Source organism: Pelophylax lessonae (genome assembly GCF_965119305.1).
Source record: "Pelophylax lessonae genome assembly, chromosome: 4".
Taxonomy (NCBI): domain Eukaryota; kingdom Metazoa; phylum Chordata; class Amphibia; order Anura; family Ranidae; genus Pelophylax; species Pelophylax lessonae.
Genome location: NC_138771.1, coordinates 548,559,677 through 548,580,704, shown reverse-complemented (window position 1 = coordinate 548,580,704; position 21,028 = coordinate 548,559,677). Strand labels below are relative to the sequence as shown.

Genomic DNA, 21,028 nt, shown 5'->3' with positions numbered 1-21,028 from the left:
TCTCAAAAAGTTGGGGAAGTATGACATTGTTCCAAGCTGGACCGATGTAATTATGTAATACAGATAATTCCTGGAGCTCACCTTTTTAAAGTGTTCACTTTTTATAAAAAATGAAAAGGTGAAGTAACACCCTACACCCTCCCGGTCCCCGCTGCTCTGTGGATGATAGTTTCACAGTCCTCTCAACCCAATGCAGGGATCCGGGTGCTTGAAAACTGCTCTGTTCTCCCTCTTTTCCTAGGGATGCTGGGATATAGCCTCAGGCAAAATCTTTACACCGGACACCTGAAAGAGTGACTGAAAGATGGCTGCATCTCCAGCCACACGCTTTGGTTTCATCTGTTGGTCCCGAAGTGCCTACAGGATGCAGTAATGACACAGGGCCGGTAGCTGAAACCACATCGCATGGCAGGGAATGTAGGTATCTGTTACTCCTGGAGGGGATGGATGTTAACATTTTCCTGGAGGCTGCAGTTCTGCGAAGGAGTGCGAAATGGAATAGGGGGAGCATTAAAGTGTATCTGCGGTAGGGCGATTATTAGGGTCACGATTCGATACGATTTGATTCCGCGATGCATCACGATTAACGCCCATGGTTATTTTATCTGTTCTTAAAACAAACAGGACACTACAAGAGAGGGTCAGAGGCCACAAACAAACTACAGGAGAGGGTCAGAGACCACAGACACACTACAAGAGAGGGTCAGAGACCACAGACACGCTATAGGAGAGGGTCAGAGGCCACAGACAAACTACAGGAGAGGGTCAGAGACCGCAGGGACACTACAGGAGAGGGTCAGAGACCGCAGAGACACTATAGGAGAGGGTCAGAGACCGCAGAGACACTATAGGAGAGGGTCAGAGACCGCAGAGACACTATAGGAGAGGGTCAGAGACCGCAGAGACACTATAGGAGAGGGTCAGAGACCGCAGAGACACTATAGGAGAGGGTCAGAGACCGCAGAGACACTATAGGAGAGGGTCAGAGACCGCAGAGACACTATAGGAGAGGGTCAGAGACCGCAGAGACACTACAGGAGAGGGTCAGAGACCGCAGAGACACTACAGGAGAGGGTCAGAGACCGCAGAGACACTACAGGAGAGGGTCAGAGACCGCAGAGACACTACAGGAGAGGGTCAGAGACCGCAGAGACACTACAGGAGAGGGTCAGAGACCGCAGAGACACTACAGGAGAGGGTCAGAGACCGCAGAGACACTACAGGAGAGGGTCAGAGACCGCAGACATGGTACAGGAGACGGTATCAAGAGCAAGTATTTGGCTCTTGATAGCAAGTATCAAAGCTCTAAACAAGTAGTTAATTTTCCAGCTAATTTGGAGAACATATCCCCTACACCTAAGAGATCAACTCAGGCACGGCAGTCTCTAGCTCATAAACCAATGTACTTTTCTCTGTCGCTCATTGACAGACGTAGTCCTCAGTGATTCAACACCCTCGGGTTATGCTGCCCTCCACAGGAGTAGGACTAGACAGGAAAGAAAATACTCTGGCCACAGTCCCCGAGGGTATATCCTCTCTCTCTCTCTGCTACAGCAAATCAGTTTTTTTTCTGTCTAGTTAGGAGTAAGGACCTAGATACCTTGCTGGGATCTTCGGTCCTGGCAGGATTTTTTTCTTAGAAAGATTTTTTTTTTTTTAGACAGCTTTTTTCTCCAGTGTTCCTGTGAGATCTTCAAGCAAGAAAGCTGAACTGGGCGACGGGCTGGATGTTGAGATCCAGTGGTCACCCCAGTTCAGCCTGCGAGCGCGTGCAGGCCATAGCTCCGCGCTGGGTCGGCCGCGACATAGTTCCACTGGACGGGGACTGACCCTGCGAGTTAAACGTCTCGCTGAAACGCCGAAGACCAGGAGTCACTGCGTCCGTATTGGTCGACAGCCCTCCCACCCCGGTGGAGAGGGGTACTGTCAGGAGTTGGCGCCCGCCTGGTTCCGGTATGGTGAGTAGTATGTTCCCCCCCTTTCCCCCGACGGGTCTTGTGGTGAACGCGGGCCCCTCTCTGTATGGTAAGGATGGGTTCCCCTCTATCCTATAACATGGCACAGATTCTCCTATTTGAGTGTGATTTTTGTGTACAAAAAGCCAGGAGGCTTGGTTTGGGAGCTGACAATCTAATTGCAAGTATGTTTAAATGATTGTAATCAGTGGCAGTACTAGAATCTTACTGTGATAGATATGGTATCCTACCTGTCAGAAGCCACAGGACATGTATACTGCTTTCCAGGTCATTCCTCCAGCAAAAGCATGCCTCCCGACGGCCACGCGGTCCGCCAGGGTCCGGTACCGCCGGCCACGCGGATCACCATGTAGAGAGAGGTTTATTGATGCCGAGATACTCTGCAGTCACGCCGCTATCCTGTAAATGTCCGCCGCCATTGTTTGGTAGATCGCACGAGGCCGCCATTTTGGCGTAGCCTCGTGTCTCCAGCATGGGGGCGGCCATGTTTGAGGTGACTCAAAACACCTCGTGGAGCTAGGGGAGGCGCCGGAAGGCGTACAGAGGGGCGGAGCCGCCTCCTTTCTTCCCAGGCAGCCAGCCAAGAGACTTCCTGTCTGTTCTAGACAGTGCTGAGACAAGTTGCAGTAAACTCTGAGCATCAAGTGGTGAGCCTAGGGGTCTATCTCTCGCTCGATAGGGGTCCCTAAGCAGGTAACATTGAGGGGCTTTGTGGCGCTGGGGGTCTGAAAAAAAAAAAAAAAGTTTATTTATTTTTTTTTTTTGGATTGATTGTTTTCCGGGTAGTAACTGGAATTATCATGGACCCTGCCACACAGGTAACCCCACCTGTTTCCCTCGAGGGGGCTGCGGCACCCGCCGGTGCACAGAATATAGATGCATTTACAGCAGTTTTGGAGTCTTTGGTGGCTCGGGTGGAGACCGCCTGTCAGGAACGGGGGTCAAGAAAGCGACCCCCGCCTACCCCTATATCATCTGACACTTCAGACCTCAGGTAAAGTTCCTTCAGACAGTGAGGAGGACGTTCATGCTTCTGCCATAATTCGGGAAGAAGCATTGGTGGACGCACTAGTTGTGGCGGTTCGGGAAACCTTAAGACTTGAGGTTTTACCGGCAGAGGCAACTGAAACAGACTCCCTTTGGTACTAACAAACCCACCAAAACGGTGAAGGTTTTTCCTGTACCCAAGTGTTTTGGTAATAAAATTAAAGAAGACTGGGAGCATTCTAAACGTACCTTTTACTATTTCCAAGCGTATTGCTAGACGCTATCCGTTTGAGTAATCCCTCATTAAGAAATGGACGGTACCACCAGTGGTGGATCCACCTATTTCCAGACTGAATAAAACCACGGTTATTCCAGTGGAGGACACTTCGTCCTTTAAGGACCCGGTGGATCGGAAGGTAGAAGCGGAGTCCCGCACTATCTTTTCCCTGATAGGGTCAGCCTTTAGACCAGTAATTGTCATTGGTCTAGTTTCCCAGACACTAACGGAATGGGCGAGATTGGTGCGCCAGGACCTGAAGGGGAAAGATATCCCCCAGGGAACATCTGAATTGATGGAACAGATCATACAAGGACTACAGTTCATCTGTGACGCAGCCTTGGATGCTACCCCCCTATTAGGGCATGTCAGCGGTAATCCTCAGACGTGTGCTGTGGTTAAAATGCTGGTCAGCAGACCTAGGTTCCAAAAAGACCTTGACGAATCTTCCCTTTCAGGGGAATCGCCTATTTGGGGCCACCCTAGATGAGATCATTAAGGATGCCACTGGGGGCAAGAGCACTTTCTTGCCACAGGCTGCTAAAGCTAAAGGACCTTGTAACAAGCGGGGACCTTTCTTTACCGCCCATAAAGGGTTTTTGCGCCCGACTGCTGCAAGCGGGAAGGGCAAGGCTCCTCCAGGAGGGTTCAAGAAGGGCTGGTCGGACAAACAAAAGACCGACTCAGCCAAACCTGAAGCAAAGGATTACACAGCCTGAAGGTGCGCCCCCACCCGGCTTGAGGGTGGGGGGACGTTTTCACCGGTATTCAGGGCATTAGATCGAGCATCGACCACTGCTACCGGTGCGATTCTTCCCTTCCAACATTTAAGTACTACAGGGAGCGGTAGTTACCGTTCCCTGAACAGATCTTTTTCTTTACCTTTTCCAAAGATTAGTCTCAGTTCCCCACAAGAATCGGATCCGGTTGAACAGACAGACCAAGAAGCCTCTAGCCGGGTGACTTTGGTCCCTGAGATTCAACCAGGAGAGATCACCGTTCCTGATAGGAATCAGGTGTCTGATAAATGTGTGGGAACGGAGAACGATCAGACTTTGTCGGATGGTCGGGGCCAGATAGCTCTAGGGCCGCCTGGTTCAGATCCAGTCAGCGCCAGTGGTCCTAGAAATTCTAGGCTGGCCTCGTCAAGCCGATCTACCCGACTTGGACATGCGAGTCGCGGACGTTCCTTGGGAACTTTGTCTCAGGGAGTGTCTGCGGTCTCAAGGACCAATCTTCCATCGTGCTTTACAGTCGCTGGTTTTAATGGCCTGGCCATTGAGACCCAGGTACTGAAGGACAGAGGGTTGTCAGCTTCAGTTATTCCTACCCTTATTAAAGCAAGGAAAGCGACTTCCAGCAAGGTCTATTATCGCACATGGAAGACTTATATCGCGTGGTGCGAATCTTTAGGGATTCCTCCACGTACCTATTCGGTGACCCGAATATTGGCCTTTCTGCAAAAAGGGGTTGAGCAGAAACTAGCCTTGAGCACCATCAAGGGTCAAGTTTCAGCATTGGCAATCTTCTTTCAGAAGCCTTTAGCTACTAAGTCCTTGGTGCGGAATTTCATCCAGGGGGTGCGGCACCTGGCTCCACCAGTCCGCGCGCCCTTACCGCCCTGGGATCTTAATTTGGTTTTGTCGGTTCTACAGAAACCTCCCTTTGAAAACATCAGGGAGATTCCCTTGCTTACATTATCCCAGAAGGTAGCCTTCTTGGTGGCTATCACGTCTGCATGCAGGGTGTCAGAACTGGCTGCTTTATCATGCCAGTCCCCATACTTAGTGATTCATAGGGATAAGGTAGTGCTTCATCCTAAGCCATCCTTTCTTCCAAAGGTGGTTTCAGATTTTCATCTGAATGAAGATATTGTACTACCTTCCTTGTGTCCTCAGCCCAATCATCATCGGGAACATGCGTTGCATTCCTTGGATGTGGTTCGGGCAATCAGGTTATACCTGAAGGCGACGGAATCGTTCCGTAAGACGGATTCACTTTTTGTGATCCCGGATGGCCCCAGAAAGGGGTTGCCTGCATCTGCCGCGACTATCTCCAAATGGATCAGACAGACGGTGGTACAGGCTTATTCTATTAAGGGTCGGAATCCTCCGTTCCCTGTTAGGGCGCACTCCACACGAGCGCTCAGTACTTCCTGGGCCTTCCGCCATCAGCCGTCAGTGGTCCAGGTATGTAAGGCGGCCACCTGGTCGTCGGTACATACCTTTACAAAATTTTACAAGATTGATGTGATGGCATCGGCGGATGCCTCATTTGGCCGCAAGGTTTTGCAGGCCGCAATTTGAGGAGACCGATGGTCTACCTCAAGGGTTTTTTTCTGTTGAAAAATTTCTGTTGAGTCTCATCACTGAGGATGAGCATTGTAAACTTCTAGTTGGCACCGGTTGGGCCTTCTAGATTGGATTTGATTTCCATTTTCCCACCCCTCATTTGTGGTACTGCTTTGGGACGTCCCGAGGGTGTTGAATCACCGAGGACTACGTCTGTCAATGAGCAACAGAGAAAAGCGGATTTTTGTAAAATCTTACCGTAAAATCCTTTTCTCTTAGCTCATTGACAGACGTAGTACCCGCCCTCTGTTTTTGAGTTGGGTTGGGTTAAATTCTCTAAACACTGCTTTGTGACATAACTGATTTGCTGTAGCAGAGAGAGAGAGGATATACCCTCGGGGACTGCCCCTAGGTTGTGGCCAGAGTATTTTCTTTCCTGTCTAGTCCTCCTGTGGAGGGCAGCATAACCCGAGGGTGTTGAATCACCAAGGACTACGTCTGTCAATGAGCTAAGAGAAAAGGATTTTACGGTAAGATTTTACAAAAATCCGTTTTTCCTTGAATCTAGACATCTATGTAAAGTACTCCACTAGTAATAGACTTATGGGCCATACACACTATAAGATTTTCTGAAGACTTTTTTCCTTTAGATTTACCAAAACCATATAATATGAGGTCAAACCTAAACACTTTCAATTTGTATGCAATCTGACAGGCCCTTGCACTACATAGAAAAGGTAAATCTGAAGGAAAAAGTCTTCAGAAAATCTTATAGTGTGTATAGCCCTTTAGTTTGGTAATGGATGTAGTCCCAGAAGTAATCAACAAAGCTGCAAGGCAATCCAATGTAGTTACAAGTAGAAACTTTGCACATTTCCCCAATTAAATCACAAGAATTCTGAAAGGTTTTAACAGGTTGCCTTTCATTGACTTACTAATTAGTCTATGGGTTCACTTCCTTTTTCCCCCAGCACTGTGAATGTTTAATGGGTGTGTTCAATAAACACACAAGAAATTAGAATTGTTTGTGTGTTATCAGTTTAAGTTCAGTGTGTGTGTCTATTGTTGTTGTGAGTCTGTTGTTGTGAATATCTGAGGATCAGATCACATTTTATGGCAAATTACTGCAGAAAACCAATTATTCCGGGAAGTTGACATGCATCTTCAAAATCTTGTTTTTTCTCTCTCCTCTTCAGGGGTGGGCTCCTCTTCCTCATCGCTATGGGATTTAATGGGCAATGTACTTGTTACTCCTCAGTATGTACGTCTGACCCCAGACCAGCAAAGCAAACAGGGGGCCATCTGGAACCGAATGGTAAGATATCTACAAAATCGTTAGTTCTCAATTAATGATGTGTCTGAGAAAATGATTTTGAAACCCAGGATTTAACAGGTGCTCCCATGTTTTGGGATTTGGGATGGCAGTGTCAAAATATAGTGGTAGTAGTGAAAACTTCTTCTTCTCTTGTAGGAAACTTCATATGTTTGGAAAAGGGGATATTCCTTATCCAGAGTCTGGCGGACACAGCGGGTTGATGGGGAAAGATTAATTTTTCAATCATTGACTGACCTAGCTCCTGTTTTTTTTTTTTTTTTTTTTAACCATTGGGTTATACTGCCCCCTACAGGAGTAGGACACTAAGCAGAAAAAAGTCTGGCTAGGCTACGCCTATAGGCAGTCCCTGGGGTATACTCCCTCTCTCTGCTATAGGTACTCCAGTTTTTTTTTTTTTTTTTTATTCTGCCTAGTCAGGGGTAAGGACCTAGTACCTTGCTGGGATCTCTGGTCTTTTTATTTTTTTTTTCCTGTGAGATCTACAATCAGTTGAAGGACTGGGCTACAGGCTGGATAATCTAGATCCAGTTGTCACCTCAGTCTGGCTAGCGAGCGCACGCAGACCTCAGCTTCGTGCTAGGCCGACCACAACCTAGCCACACCAGACGGGTACTGGCCTGCCAGTTAAACGCCTTGCAAGGTCGCATATGACCTGGTCTGTGCCCGAGTCGCAGGGTTCCTCCTGGCCGACAAACCCCCTATTTTGATGGAGAGGAGGTTCTGTCTGGAGCGGTGCCCGTCTGGTTCCTGGTATAGTAAGTAACTGTCTCCCCCTGGAGGGTTTTGGGGTGGACGTGGGCCCCTCCTTGGGACAGTCGGACCCTAGGGTTCCCCTCCCTCCTGTTAGGAACCCCCCTCATGGTGGTCCATCTCACGCCCCCCCCCCCTCTCCTTCATATGCTCTGGGGCTGTGGGCGTGGCCTTGTCCACACCCTGGGGGCAGGGTGCTGTGCTGGGGGCAGGCCGAGTGGGCTAAGCTTTTACACCATGACCTGGAGAGGGAGCAGCTCCCCCCTGCCTTTGCTGAGCTGGCAGACCAATTGGTCCAGTGGCTGCAGTTTAGCTGTGATGCCTCTTTGGACTCAGCTCCCCTAGTTGCTAGGCTCTCTGTTTCAGCAGTGGTCCTTCTGCGTATTTTTTTTGCTCAAATGCTGGTCTGTGCACCAGACTTCTAAAAAGGCCTTGACTGATTTTTCCTTTTCAAGGCGATCGCCTGTTTGGAGCTACCCTAGATGACCTCATTAAGGGTCTCACAGGGGGGAAGAGTACCTTTTTTCTTTTGCAGGCTAGTAAGGGCAAGGACCCTCGTCGTAGATGTGGGCCATCCTTCTCAGCTAATACTTTTTTTTTTGTCCCTCAGGGGCGACTGACAAGGGATCAAAGCCTTTCAGGACCTCCACTGGTGGATCCAAGTGAACGTTGTCTGGCTTGGTTCTTTCCTTCCAACTTGTGCCTGTCCCTAGACCGCTTACAGGGTCTGTTTTGGGGCGGTGCAAGACCTGTTACTTCAAGGGGTAATTAACACGGTTCCGACATCGGAACGTTTTCAGGGTTTTTACTCAAACCTGTTTACAGTTCCCAGGAAGGAAGGCAAGGCTGTATCAGTGTAAGGAGAGGAGAGAGCTCAACCCCTGCATGCCTCTGATTGTTTACGTTGTGATCGCTCTGTCATTGGATGGAGCGATCACGTGGTAAAGGGCCGCTGTGATTGGCCCTTTACCGTGATCTGTGACGCAGAACCCTGCGCAAACGAACACTTCCATGTGCGCGCCCCAGGGGGTGCGTAGAAAGCGCAGGGTCTGGAGGATGTCCCTGTACGCCCCCCCAGAACTAGCTGACCGTGCTGTAGCCTTCATTTGGCTATGGCCTGTTCGGCAAGTGGTTAAGGCTCCATTAACACCTGAGCATTTTGAAGAGTCAAGCTACAAAACGCCCAACATTCAAAATCCTATGTGTTTTAATGGTGGTTGCTCACATGAGTGCTCATTTGCCTGTAGCTCAATGCCTGGCAATACAAAAGCTGTATGAGTTGCTTACTTTTGAGGCAAAAATTGGTGTTTTGGCCTCCATAGAATAGGAACATTTGAAAATGCATGCATTGAGTGTTTTCATACTTTTTCTAAAGCTCTTTTTAGCCTGTACGTTTTCCTCCCCCCTAGTGCTTTCAATTGACTAAAACAAAACCCCTGAAGCTTCAATGCACATGTAAAATGCTTTAAATATGGTTCTAAAATGTTTGTGTATATAAATGAAGCTTTTTGAATAAAGTGAATATGCCAGAAAACCACTCCGCTGAGGAGCGAATGCAGCGTTAAGCGCACGTTTATCATGTACCACAGGTTCTTCAAATGAGTTTCAACGGTTTAGGAAAATAACATATATAATTATTGACTTGAAGCAAACTTGTATTGGAGTAATATGTAAGCTGCCATTGCAGATCTCTTCTTTTGATACAACTTTACTTATCTAAATGGTACATTGACCCTCTTGCTTCATTAGTTTGAATCACAGTGCCTGTATGCAGATAAGGACTTCTGACTTTTCTTTGACATTTCTGTTCTGTATAGGTCTTCTGGGCACATGATTTAGACAGAAGTTTAGGTGTATTTCATGCCAAATGTTGGCTTTTTTTTAAGTTTTGAATAGTGTGGAAGTGTTAGATTCACTGTTGCCTTTTTATTGCTATCCAGGGCTTCGGTTATGTGTTTTCCCCCTCCATTTCCTTTACAGCCCTAGTTTTGCAAGACCGGAAGTGAAAGAGTAACTGCAATAGAAAGGGGGAGGGGGAATATATAAATATATCTATCATCTAATTAAAAAAAATAAAATAAAATAACCAGCATGTTGTACTTGCCTGCTCTTTGCAATGGTTTGTACAGAACAGCTCTGTTTCTCCTCTTCTGGGGTTCCCCGCTTGAGCTCCTGACTCCTCCTCTTCAACAGTTGCCCCCATAGAAAGCCACTTTCAATGGGGCACTCACGCAGGCTCGCTCCTGAACTGCCCTGTCTGCGCCCATTGATGCCCCCCACTCCCTGATCACTGGATTTGATTGACCACAGCAGGAACCAGTATCTCCAGCTGCTATCAATCTACTCGGTGAGGAGGGACAGAGCCAGGAGCACTCTTTTTCACATCGCTGCATCAGATCGGGCTTCAGTAAATATAAGGGCGGATTCTGCAGCACAGAAGATTTTTTTTTTTTTTTTTTTTTTTAAAACCCTTTAAGACTTTAGAACCACTTTAATTTCTGCCTGTGTTCATAATGAAGAATATAACCTTCCCCTTGCTTCCTGTCTGGTGTCTGGCAAAACCAAACAGGTGTTCTACCTTCACCCCACTCTGTTCAATACCCCCACACAAAAAAAGAAAAAAGTTTGGCTTGACATGCTTTTTAAGTCAAAGGGTCAGCATAACAGACGGGGAACTAGCCTTTCCAGATGGAGGTCAGCAATGAAAGCCTCCTAAATATTTTTCAGGACAGGATATCAATTATAACCACAATGGATTGTTTGAAAAACATTTAGACCTAGTTAGAGGGTACTAGTATTTAATGTACAAATGACGATAGGTACTGATGAGGATATCCATCCAAGGGAGTACTTGGCAGTTTATCAGTGTGCAAGTGTGCCTTTAATAATACAGTGTTTGTGTTTTCAGCCATGTTATTTGAGAGATTGGGAGCTACAAGTCCACTTCAAAATTCACGGTCAGGGTAAGAAGAACTTAAATGGTGATGGCTTCGCTCTCTGGTACACTAAGGATCGGATGCAGCTAGGTAAAGATGGTCATCTTCTCTCTCCATCTTTTATTTTAAAGCACTGTATTTTGAATATACACTGAGGCTTGTGTTGTGTTACAGGTTCTGTGTTTGGGAGCAAAGATAACTTTGTTGGTCTAGGTATATTTGTAGACACCTACCCAAATGAGGAGAAACAACATGAAGTAAGTCTGCCCTTTCACCAATACATTACTCCTTGCATGTCCTTTATTTGTGTATTCATGTAGGCAGTGATCAAACTGAGTTTTAACTTGGCAGCCTGTCAGCCTATACAGGTCCAACAGGCTCCAGGAGTAAAGGACGCATGTGGATGTTCTTGCATTCTATAGCCACTTCCAGACCAGGCCTTTTCTGACACTTTGTTTTCGTGTAACAATCAGTATTTTTTGCTAGAAAAATTACTTTGAACCCCAAAACCTAAAAAAAAAAAAAAAATGTTGCACAGCTGAGTAAATAGATTCCAAACCTGTCACGCTTTAAAATTGCACATGCCGGTTTAGTTATTTTTACACTGTTGCTTAAAAAAAAAAAAAAAAATTGTATCCCTTTTATTGCTGTCACAAGAAATGTAAACATCCTTGTGACCGCAATAGGCATGTGACAGGTACTTTTTATGGAGAGATCTAAGACCCCCTAAATCCCTCCTCTGCCCTTTTTTAAGCATCTGATCACACCAAGATCTGTGTGTTCCCCAATCGCCTTTCAGAACAGCACCTGGGGAGAGTGCAGCTTGAGAATATGGGCTATTTAAAGTATGAGATGGACAAAAGGGCAGACTCTCTCCTTTAAAGCGTGGGACTTCACTTTGTCCAACCTCAAGCTCGCAAAGGCATCCACTGTGGTTTCCAGGAATCTAGAGGGCTGGCTGGATCAGCTGAAAGAGCAATTGGAAGCCGGGACCTCTACGAAAGATCTGCTGGAATCCTTTCCTCTCCTTTTTTAAAAGCGTTAAAATATATAGCAGATGCTTCGGCTGAGGCAGGGAAGATGTCGGAAAGGTCTTTAGCCTTGGTCAACCCGGCCAGGCGATCCATCTGACTTAAGACTTGGCCTCGGGACTCTTCTAAGGTCAAATTGTGTGGGATACCTTTCTTGGGCGATTCTTTTTTTTTTTTTTTTTTTTTTTTTTCGGTCCAGATCTTGAGTCAGTACTGGATAGGACAGCTGATAAGAAAAAAAGCTTTCCCCCAAAGTTTTGTACTGTTCTGCATTCCCAAAGAGATGGTAACCAGGGCCAAAAGAGGAAATGGACCTTCCAGAAGGGCAAGGGAAGAGGAGTGCTTTTCAGTCCCCCGGATCAGTCTGCTAAAAACAAGTGACAGGATGCTAACCCCCCTCATCGGGAGGTGGCTTAGCATCCTTTATTCCACAATGGGAGACAACAACCTCAAGCCCTTTCATCAGGAACATCATTAGCCAGGGTTACAACCTAGAGTTTTCCAAAACCCCTCCAAGCAGGTTCTTTGTCACCAGACTTCCAAAGGACAAAGAGATGGCTTCTGCAATGATGTCCCTCTTAGAGTAGCTGATGCAACAGGAAGTCATAATTAAAGTTCCCAAAGATCAGGAGGGCCAGCTTTTTACTCCGAAAACCCTCTGGATAGTTCAGTTTGATCCTGAATCTGAAGATTCTGAACAAGTTAATCTGATACAAACACTTCCAGATAGACACAATCTATTTAGTGAAGAAGTTATTGTCACCAGGTTGTTTCTTGGCATCACTGGATCTAAGCGATGCATATCTACACATCCCCACCAGCCCAGTCATCTCAAAAATTTCTCCGCTTGGCTGTCTATCTGGGAATAATTTTTTGGCATCTCCAATTCAGAGCCCCACCTTTCGGTCTGTCAGCCTTCCCCAGGGTATTCACAAAAGTAATGGCAGAAGCACCCGGGGGGGGGGGGGGGGCTTGGGTTGTTGCTAAATCTCGAGAAATCCACCTTGGTTCCGGCTCAGGAGGTGTGTTTCTTGGGTTACGCTATAGATTCAGTATGCCAAAAGATCTTTTTCCCACGAGAAGATGGGGTAGGTCCAATCTGCAGTAAGTCGGATGGAGACCAACCTCTCTGAGTCAGTCCGGATGGCCATGGCGACCCTGGGGCAACTTGTGGTATCCATTCTGGCTGTTTAGTGGGCCAGACTGCATTCTCGTCTGCTCCAAAGGGAAAGTGTGAAGAGAGACCTGCGGTGGTGGTGGAACCCGATCAACCTGACAGAGGGTCTTTCCTGGTCTTTTCCCCAGGACAAAGGGCTGACTTCAGATGCTAGCGTGTGGGGTTGGGGAGCCCACTCGAATGTACTGGCGGGTCTTGGTCAAAGACAGAGGCCAGAAAATCGTTCAACTGGAGGGAACTAGCTAGAGCTTAGGGGACAGCATGTGCAGGTCCTTTTGGACAACATAACGGCAGTAGCCTATGTGCCCAAACAAGGGGGAACAAGAAGCAGGGGTCTTTTGGAGCTGGCCTTGCAGATCCTCACTTGGGCAGATCGCAATGTGGCCCCTCTGTCTGCCATTCACCTAAAGGGGTCACAGAATCTACTAGCAGATCTACGTGGGTACACCCCTCGCATTGTTGTAAATATTTTATTATATCTTTTCATGTGACAACAATGAAGAAATGACACTTTGCTACAATGTAAAGTAGTGAGTTTAATGCTTGAATAACAGTGTAAATTTGCAGTCCCCTCAAAATAACTCAACACACAGCCATTATTTTGTCTAAACCTCTGGCAACAAAAGGTGAGTACATCCCTAAGCCCCGGTTCACACTTATGCGAGTGCGGGAAGGCTGCGAATCCGCAGCCTGTTCCCGCATCGCACACGCACCCCCGGCAGTTCACACTGCCATATGCGATACGCTGGGGGTGTCAATGTAATCTTAACGACACCCCCAGTTTGATCGCATATCACAGTGCGATCGTGCAGATCGCACAAGTGTGAACCGCTGTGCGATCCGATCCTGATGCGGCTTCCAAAAAGGGTCCCTGTGCGTGTTGGCTGCGGTGCGAATTTAGCCATACAAAGTGTATGGCTGAACTCGCACCGCACAGCCGATCGCATGTAATGAAGGAGCAGTGCGCTCCGACATTACATGCGAACCCGGCACTCGCACAAGTGTGAACCGGGGCGAAGTGCAAATGTTCAAATTGGGCCCAAAGTGTCAATATTTTGTTTGGCCACCATTATTTTCCAGCACTGCCTTAACCCTCTTGGGCATGGAGTTCACCAGAGCTTCACAGGTTGCCACTGGAGTCCTCTTCCATTCCTCCAGGTGCTGTCCTGAAAGGCTCTTGACTAAGGTTTCCGAATGCTTTTGATTTTTCTTTTTTTTTTTTTATGGTTGCGTTGACATCTGGGTAAACCGGAAGTGATGTCAGGTCATCGCTTCCGGGTTATCATAGCCGAGAGACGATCAAAGCCAATCCAGCCTTTGTTCGGCTCTCCTATCAGCTGGCGGAAGCGGCATCTGGTTGCTTGGATCTCCCGGTGGGACGGAAGAGCCTGAGAAAGCCATGTAAGACGGTGGGAGGGCATCCCATGTCCCCTCCTGCTGCTTTAAAAAAAGCAATTCAGCGGCTAAATACCCGCTAGGATTGCTTTTAACCACTTGCTGACCGCCGCACGACTATCTACGTCGGCGGTCAGCCCCTCACAGGCAAACTAACGTAGGGCTACGTTGCTTGCTTGTGAGGGTCTAGGGATCGCGCGGTCACGGACCCCCCCCCCCGCGCGTGTGACCAGCGGACCCGATGTCCGCCGGCCACTCGGCGATCGGCGGGGGAGAGGGAGAATGTTAGGCAGCTTGTATAAACAAGCTGCCTGTCATTCTTCTCGCTGTAAAGACACTGATCACATGGATCTACTATGTAGATCCGTTGATCAGTGTCCTTACAGCTCAAGCCACAGCCAATCACAGTAGAAAGCACGCCCCTAGGGACACACACAGCCCCTCCCTCCCAAATAAAGTTAACCCCTTCACTACCAGTGTATTTTTACAGTAACAGTGCATATATATAGCACTGATTACTGTAGAAATGTCACAGGTAACCCCAAAAGTGTCAAAAATGTCAGTCAAGGGTCCGATCTGTCCGCCGCAATGTCGCAGTACCGCAAAAAAAATCGCAGATCGCCGCCATTACGCGTTAAAAAAAAAACAACAAAAATGACAAATCTTTCCCTTTGTTAGTAAACGCGATAACTTTTGCGCAAACCAATCAAAATACGCTTTTTGCGTTTTTTTTTTTTTTTTTACCAAACATAGGTAGCATAAAACAAATTGGCCGAAAATTGACGCTCTTTTTTTGTTTATAGCGCGTGATCAAAAAATCGCACAGGTGATCAAATACCACCAAAAGAAAGCTCTGTGAGAAAAAAAGGACGTCAAATTCGTTTAGGTACAGCGTCGCACGACCGCGCAATTGTCCGTTAAAATCACGCAGTGCCGAATCGCAAAATACCCCCTGGTCGGAATGGGGGTAAAATCTTTTGGGGCTTAAGTGGTTAAAAGAGCGCTGACTGCCAGCTTTAAAAAACGGTACTGGGATGTTGCTTGCAGCTGCAGGCATTCTCCCAATACAACCACTTGAAATCCAGTGACATACAGGTACATCGCTGGTCCGCAAGTGGATAGAAAAACTCAAATGGTTTCTGCTGTAATTTTTAAAGATGTTTTGGCTGCCTTGTTTTTGGATTTGTCAGTCATGATTTATATGGTATTTAACCTCATTCTTAAAATTATTTGAAACAGAACGGTTTGTGTTGCCAAGGTCAACCAATCAAATCATTTATTCTAACCTTCACTAGAAGAATGAAAAAGTAATCTGGTTCCTATGGACCTCAGTCTCCAGACAGATATATTGTTGGAGGTTGTTCCTAAATGGAAGTAACAGTAGTCTGTAAAAAAAAAAAAAAAAAACAGTCTTGCTTTTAGTCCCCCCCCCCCCCCCATCTATATAATCTGACTAAAATTGCATTAATTTTGTTAAAATATTTTATAGTTATGTTGGGGATTGAGCATTTCTTAATAGAGATTATACTTCTTGGTGAAAATGAAACTGATATCTATTCTTTAGGAAATACCATAATGGTTTTCTTTTGAGGAGTCCATTCATAAGATACTAGTGTGCCTGAACTGAGAAACAGGGAATTTGGAGTACTGATCATCTAAGGATGAAGGAGTACTGAGTTTTTATCTTTAGTTTAGCCGATCCAATTGCGGTCAGTATTGGAAGAACACGCTTGTATGCAGTTTTGTTCAGTGAGGGCCGAATAGAAGACTGACCCTTTTTCATAATGCATAATAAAAATGTATCTTCTATAGTTTTAATAGCATTTCTTTTGCTGTCTGCTAATTATCAGCAACAACAGTAGTGATTACACCAGTGATGAGATTGCCTGTCACACCCTACCATAGTACTGAATTTGATTGAATATTTGTTTTTAAATTTTAAACTAGACTTGAAGAAAAACCTATGTTATGACGGGGATTGAAGATCAGTGCTTTCAGTCACTAAACTCAAGCCGAAAGCAGCACAAGTTGACAACTACTACATTTGTCTGAGAGATACTAGCGTGATGGCTGCCAGTTTGTTGCTGTAGGCTTTTATTCCTGCAAATGATTGTGCTGCTCTCCAGCCACCGTCATTCACAACATAAGCCGTCAACTACTACTGCAGTAACCTCTGAACCAGCTAATGGCTGTGGGAGATTGTTTTTTCACAGTACAAAGGGAGCAGAGGAGAAACCGAGTTAGACAGCAAGGAGGGCTGCAGATGTACAGAGGAGGTGGGAATTGTGCAAGCTCTGTGTATGGTTCCCCCTCCTGCTCTGTGTGTATGGGTTCCCCCCTCCTGCTCTGTGTGTATGGGTTCCCCCCTCCTGCTCTGTGTGTATGGGTTCCCCCCTCCTGCTCTGTGTGTATGGGTTCCCCCCTCCTGCTCTGTGTGTATTGGTGGTTCCCCCCTCCTGCTCTGTGTGTATTGGTGGTTCCCCCCTCCTGCTCTGTGTGTATGGGTTCTCCCCTCCTGCTCTGTGTGTATGGGTTCTCCCCTCCTGCTCTGTGTGTATTGGGTTCCCCCCTCCTGCTCTGTGCACTTTTCTGTATCTGTCAGAGCTTGTAGTTGTGAAATATCTAATCTGATATTTCCACTCTTCAAATTATTGTGGCCTTTACATGGTCCTAATCTGCTGTTGGATCTTTTTTAAATATAGTTTACAGCATAGGAACCACAGCCATAGGAACAGGTTCACGTGCTTGATTTTTTTTTTTGGCCAGTAAATGTCCACAGACAGGTCTGGCTACTGAAAGACCTGATAAAAATAAATAAAAGCTAAAAAATACCACTATACATAAGTGGTTTTAAATAACCTATCCTTATAAGAGTAAAATCTGTTTCCTGTAGTCTCTTTTAAAAATTTTGATGAACCAAAGTAATGTTTGTAAGAAATCGCATTACAATCTAACTGCTTTTTTTATGTGTAAGGGGTTCTCTGGGTTCTCTAGCTTCTATTCTATCTACTGTGTAACTAAGCTGCAATGTTTGTATTGTGTGCTCTCTCTCCTCTGCTACATTTGGATGGTGTTCCCAGAAGAAAAGGTTTTCTCCAAGCGACCAGGTATCTCTTCTGTGTCTATTAATATGCATTCTTTGTTTTACCCTCTGGTGGTATATGGTAAAATGGCACTAATAATATTCAGATGTCTGTGGTAATTTAGGCCCTCCTTCCCTAGAACAGTGTTCCCCAAGGACTAGTCCTCAGGCATTGCTAACAGTGCGGTTACTGGTGAACGATTTACTGTGCTTATTTTAGCATGATCTACATTAACCTTATCTGGATGTGTGAAGGTGAGGCTGTAAGACCAGGTACACACAGTCCCCAACTATTTCTTGATGTGGAATAGCCAAGCTCAGTGGATCAGCAGTTCTGTGCTGTGTACACTTCTGTTCCTTATATATATATATATATATATATATATATATATATATATATATATATATATATATATATATATATATATATATATATATATATATATATATATATATATATATATATATATTTCTCCTTTCATCCTTCCAGGACGGCCTACATTTGGGGAGATTGTGGCTCCGCCTCACAGGAAACACAACTAATTTGCAGCTGTTTAAAAGGGTCCCACCCATCCTTAGCTCCAGTTCAGTTGTGTTTCCAACCTCACATCGGAACGTTTGTTTTTTTTACTAACCTGAGGCAAATAGCTGGTCAAGACGGTACCCCTGGAAGGCAGCTTCGGTCGGCCTAATAGCAGGTTCCTCCCTAGCTGTGTCCTTGGAAAAAGGAGCTTTCAGGTCGCCAAACATACCAGGTAGTGCGGTTTGCCTTGTGGTGAAGGTCCCTCATACCTGAAGTCCTGCTGGTCTCTGCAGGAAGTCTCCTCCATTCACTTTGCTGAGCGGTAAGGATTTTGAATTTCCCGCCGAGCGGTGAGCCCCAAGCCTCGCTATGGAGACAGGAAGTTCCGGCGGAAGGGGCGGAGCGGCTGACTCCCGGAAGAAACCCAGCGTGGAGGAGACGCCGGATCGGAGCGAACTCGGTACTACCATGGCTGACTCTCCGACTCCGAGAGGGCGGGAGCCCCAGAAAGAGACACAAGCAGCCGCAATCCTTACAGGGGAGAAAGCGGCAACGCAGGTGGCGACAGGATCGGGTAAGTGATACCGATGGCGGCCGACTGCTGTCTATTATGTGACAGGTATGCCATGCCATGCTTTTTCCTGTATATTGCCGTAGTGGTAGGCAAGAAGGTTATGTCGCTTCATGGTGTCCTCTCTTCTTGTCGTTTCATGTGTGTCACAGGTACGCCACCGGCACAGGAAGCCCCTGCCAGACCCTTATCCTCAACTAAAAAATGTGGGGAATGCAGGGTTAGGTTGTCTAAATCTTACACAAAGCCCTTATGTCAGACTTGCATTAATAAATTGGCAGGGCAGGACCTAATGAAAGATTTGCTTAAATCTATGAGGGAGGAAATGGTAGCTACAGTACAGTCCTTTAAGGCTACAGCAGCTATCCCTCTAGTCCCAGCAGTGGAAGGAGCAGATAATGCGTCCTCCCAAGACGGTGGGTGGTCAAGGGGACCCCCATCCCTCTGGGAAGATTCTCTATCCATTCCCTCAACTCAAGTTAGGGAACAAGAGGATCCAGAAGAAGGTTCTAGTTATTTAAGAGACCCTTCTAGTTCAGAGGAGGACTCAGAAAATAACAGTGAAGGGGGAAAAGTTAAAAAATCTTTTTTCCTTGGAATATATGCAGGGTCTTCTTAAAGTGGTATATGACACTGACGAAATTCCTATTCCGGCAAAGAAGTCTTCTTGCAAAGACAAAGTGTACAAGGGCTTGGGGAAAGCCCAGTACAGAACCATTCCCATTCACCAGTCATTAAAAAACATAATACACCAGGAATGGAAGGTGCCTACACATGCCTTTTCCAGACCAAAAAACTGGAAAAGAAGGTTTCCCTTTGAGCCTCAAGAATTGGAGGTATTCACAAAAAATCCTAAACTTGATGCTCCCCTGGCACAGTTATCAAAAGGAACAGATTTATCCTTTGAAAATGCCGGGCATATTACAGATCCTATGGATCGCAGGATTGAATCCGTATTAAGGCCTGGGATTCTAATGCATATAATACAACTATAGCCTTAGCTGATACATGTTTGGTCAGGAATATAGACTTTTGGCTTAAGGAACTGTTAAAACGTGTCCGCAGTATGGCAGGATCACAAGATCTGATAGATTCCTTAAACATGATTAGTAAAGCTGCGTCCTATTTGGCAGACGCAGCTGTGGAGAGAGGGGGCTGCACGTGGACAGCCCAGAGCTTCTCCTTTTTGCTTGGCAGCAAATCCAGGGATCTTTATAAAAATCTGGGTCAAGGTAGTAGGTCTTCTGTACCTACTAGGCCAAAGTTTGGTCCCGTGTCTGGACGATATGTGGATTTGGATAAAACCAGCAGATCTACTGGGAATCGGTTACCATCTCATCCAACAGGTAGAATGGGAACTGAACCCCATAATTCTCTAACACCTGGTCCAATAAATTTGGCAATCAGAAGTGGACATGTTTGTCACGCAGCAGAGCCAAAAAGTAGAGCAGTTCTCCCTTCTGATAGTACAGAAGGATATGCTGGGCTTGAAGGCCCCAGTAATACCTGGGCCTTTCAAGCTAACCTATGCCTTTCCACTACAGAATCCAATATCAAGAGTTCAAGGATGGTCGCAACCACGCCTCATCCGAGTCACGCCTGGGTAGCCAAAAACGATGTGATTTGCAACCCTGGTGTCTCTATTAGTGACAGTACCTCGGAAAATACTAGATCTATCACTACAAGGAACTCTGATTCACCCCAGATCAACAATCTGGATAGGGAACGCCAAATATTAAAAGAAAAAGGATGCTCAGACAGAGTCATTGAGACCCTCCTTTCTAGTAGAAAGCCAGTAACTAGAAAAATGTATTCCAAAATCTGGAAAACTTTTTGTACTTGGCAGTGTCAGAAGGATTCCTCTGCCTCAACCCCAAGGATCCTGGATTTTTTACAGGATGGGGTGGATAAGGGGGTGGCGGTGAACACCCTTAAAGTACAGATAGCGGCACTTTCTGTTTTTTTAGACAAAAGGTTAGCCCAAGAACCTTTAATTAAAAGATTTCTGTTGGCTCGGAGAAGGGTGTCTCCAATTAACAGAACTATTGTTCCAGCCTGGAACTTAACGCTAGTACTAGAGGCATTATCTAGTGAAGCGTTTGAACCTTTAAACAAAATTAGTTTAAATATTTTGTCTATTAAGTTAACCTTTTTGTTAGCAATCACCACAGCCAGGAGAGTGGGAGATTTGCAAAGCTTATCCATAAAAGAACCCTTTATGAGAATTCTCCAAGACAGGGTGATTCTTAAACCAGATCCACTGTACCTGCCCAAGGTAGTGTATTCTTTTCATAAGAATCAAGAGATGGTTCTCCCATCATTTTGTGAGAAACCTAAGTGTGCAAAAGAAGAAAAATTCCATTGCTTAGATGTTAGAAGATGCCTTCTAGCATATCTAGAAAGAACCAAGAGTTTTAGAAGATCTAGTCACTTGTTGGTTCTGCATTCTGGACCAAGGAAGGGTTTACAAGCATCAAAACCCTCAATCCTCTAGGTGGATTAAACAAGCCATTAGTTTGTCATATAAGGTGTCCGGTACCCCCACACCAACAACTCTAAAGGCACATTCCGCAAGGGGCATGGCAAATTCCTGGGCCGAAAAAGCCGGAGCATCCTGGGAACAGATCCGCCATGCTGCCACTTGGTCCAGTCAAGATACCTTCCTAAAGCACTATCGTGTGGAAGTACTGTCGCAA

The 21,028-nt window shown here is 46.1% G+C and overlaps 1 protein-coding gene across 1 annotated transcript in view; it reads left to right on the top strand.

Annotated features, from left to right (window-relative positions):
• The window catches only part of LMAN2L (lectin, mannose binding 2 like), a 47,371-nt gene that overhangs the window by 9,707 nt on the left and 16,636 nt on the right, over window positions 1-21,028 (top strand). The window contains exons 2-4 of the mRNA XM_082252787.1: window positions 6,728-6,846; window positions 10,526-10,643; window positions 10,728-10,810. Of these exons, the coding sequence (XP_082108913.1) occupies window positions 6,728-6,846; window positions 10,526-10,643; window positions 10,728-10,810 (320 nt within the window). The remainder of the gene's footprint in view (window positions 1-6,727; window positions 6,847-10,525; window positions 10,644-10,727; window positions 10,811-21,028) is intronic.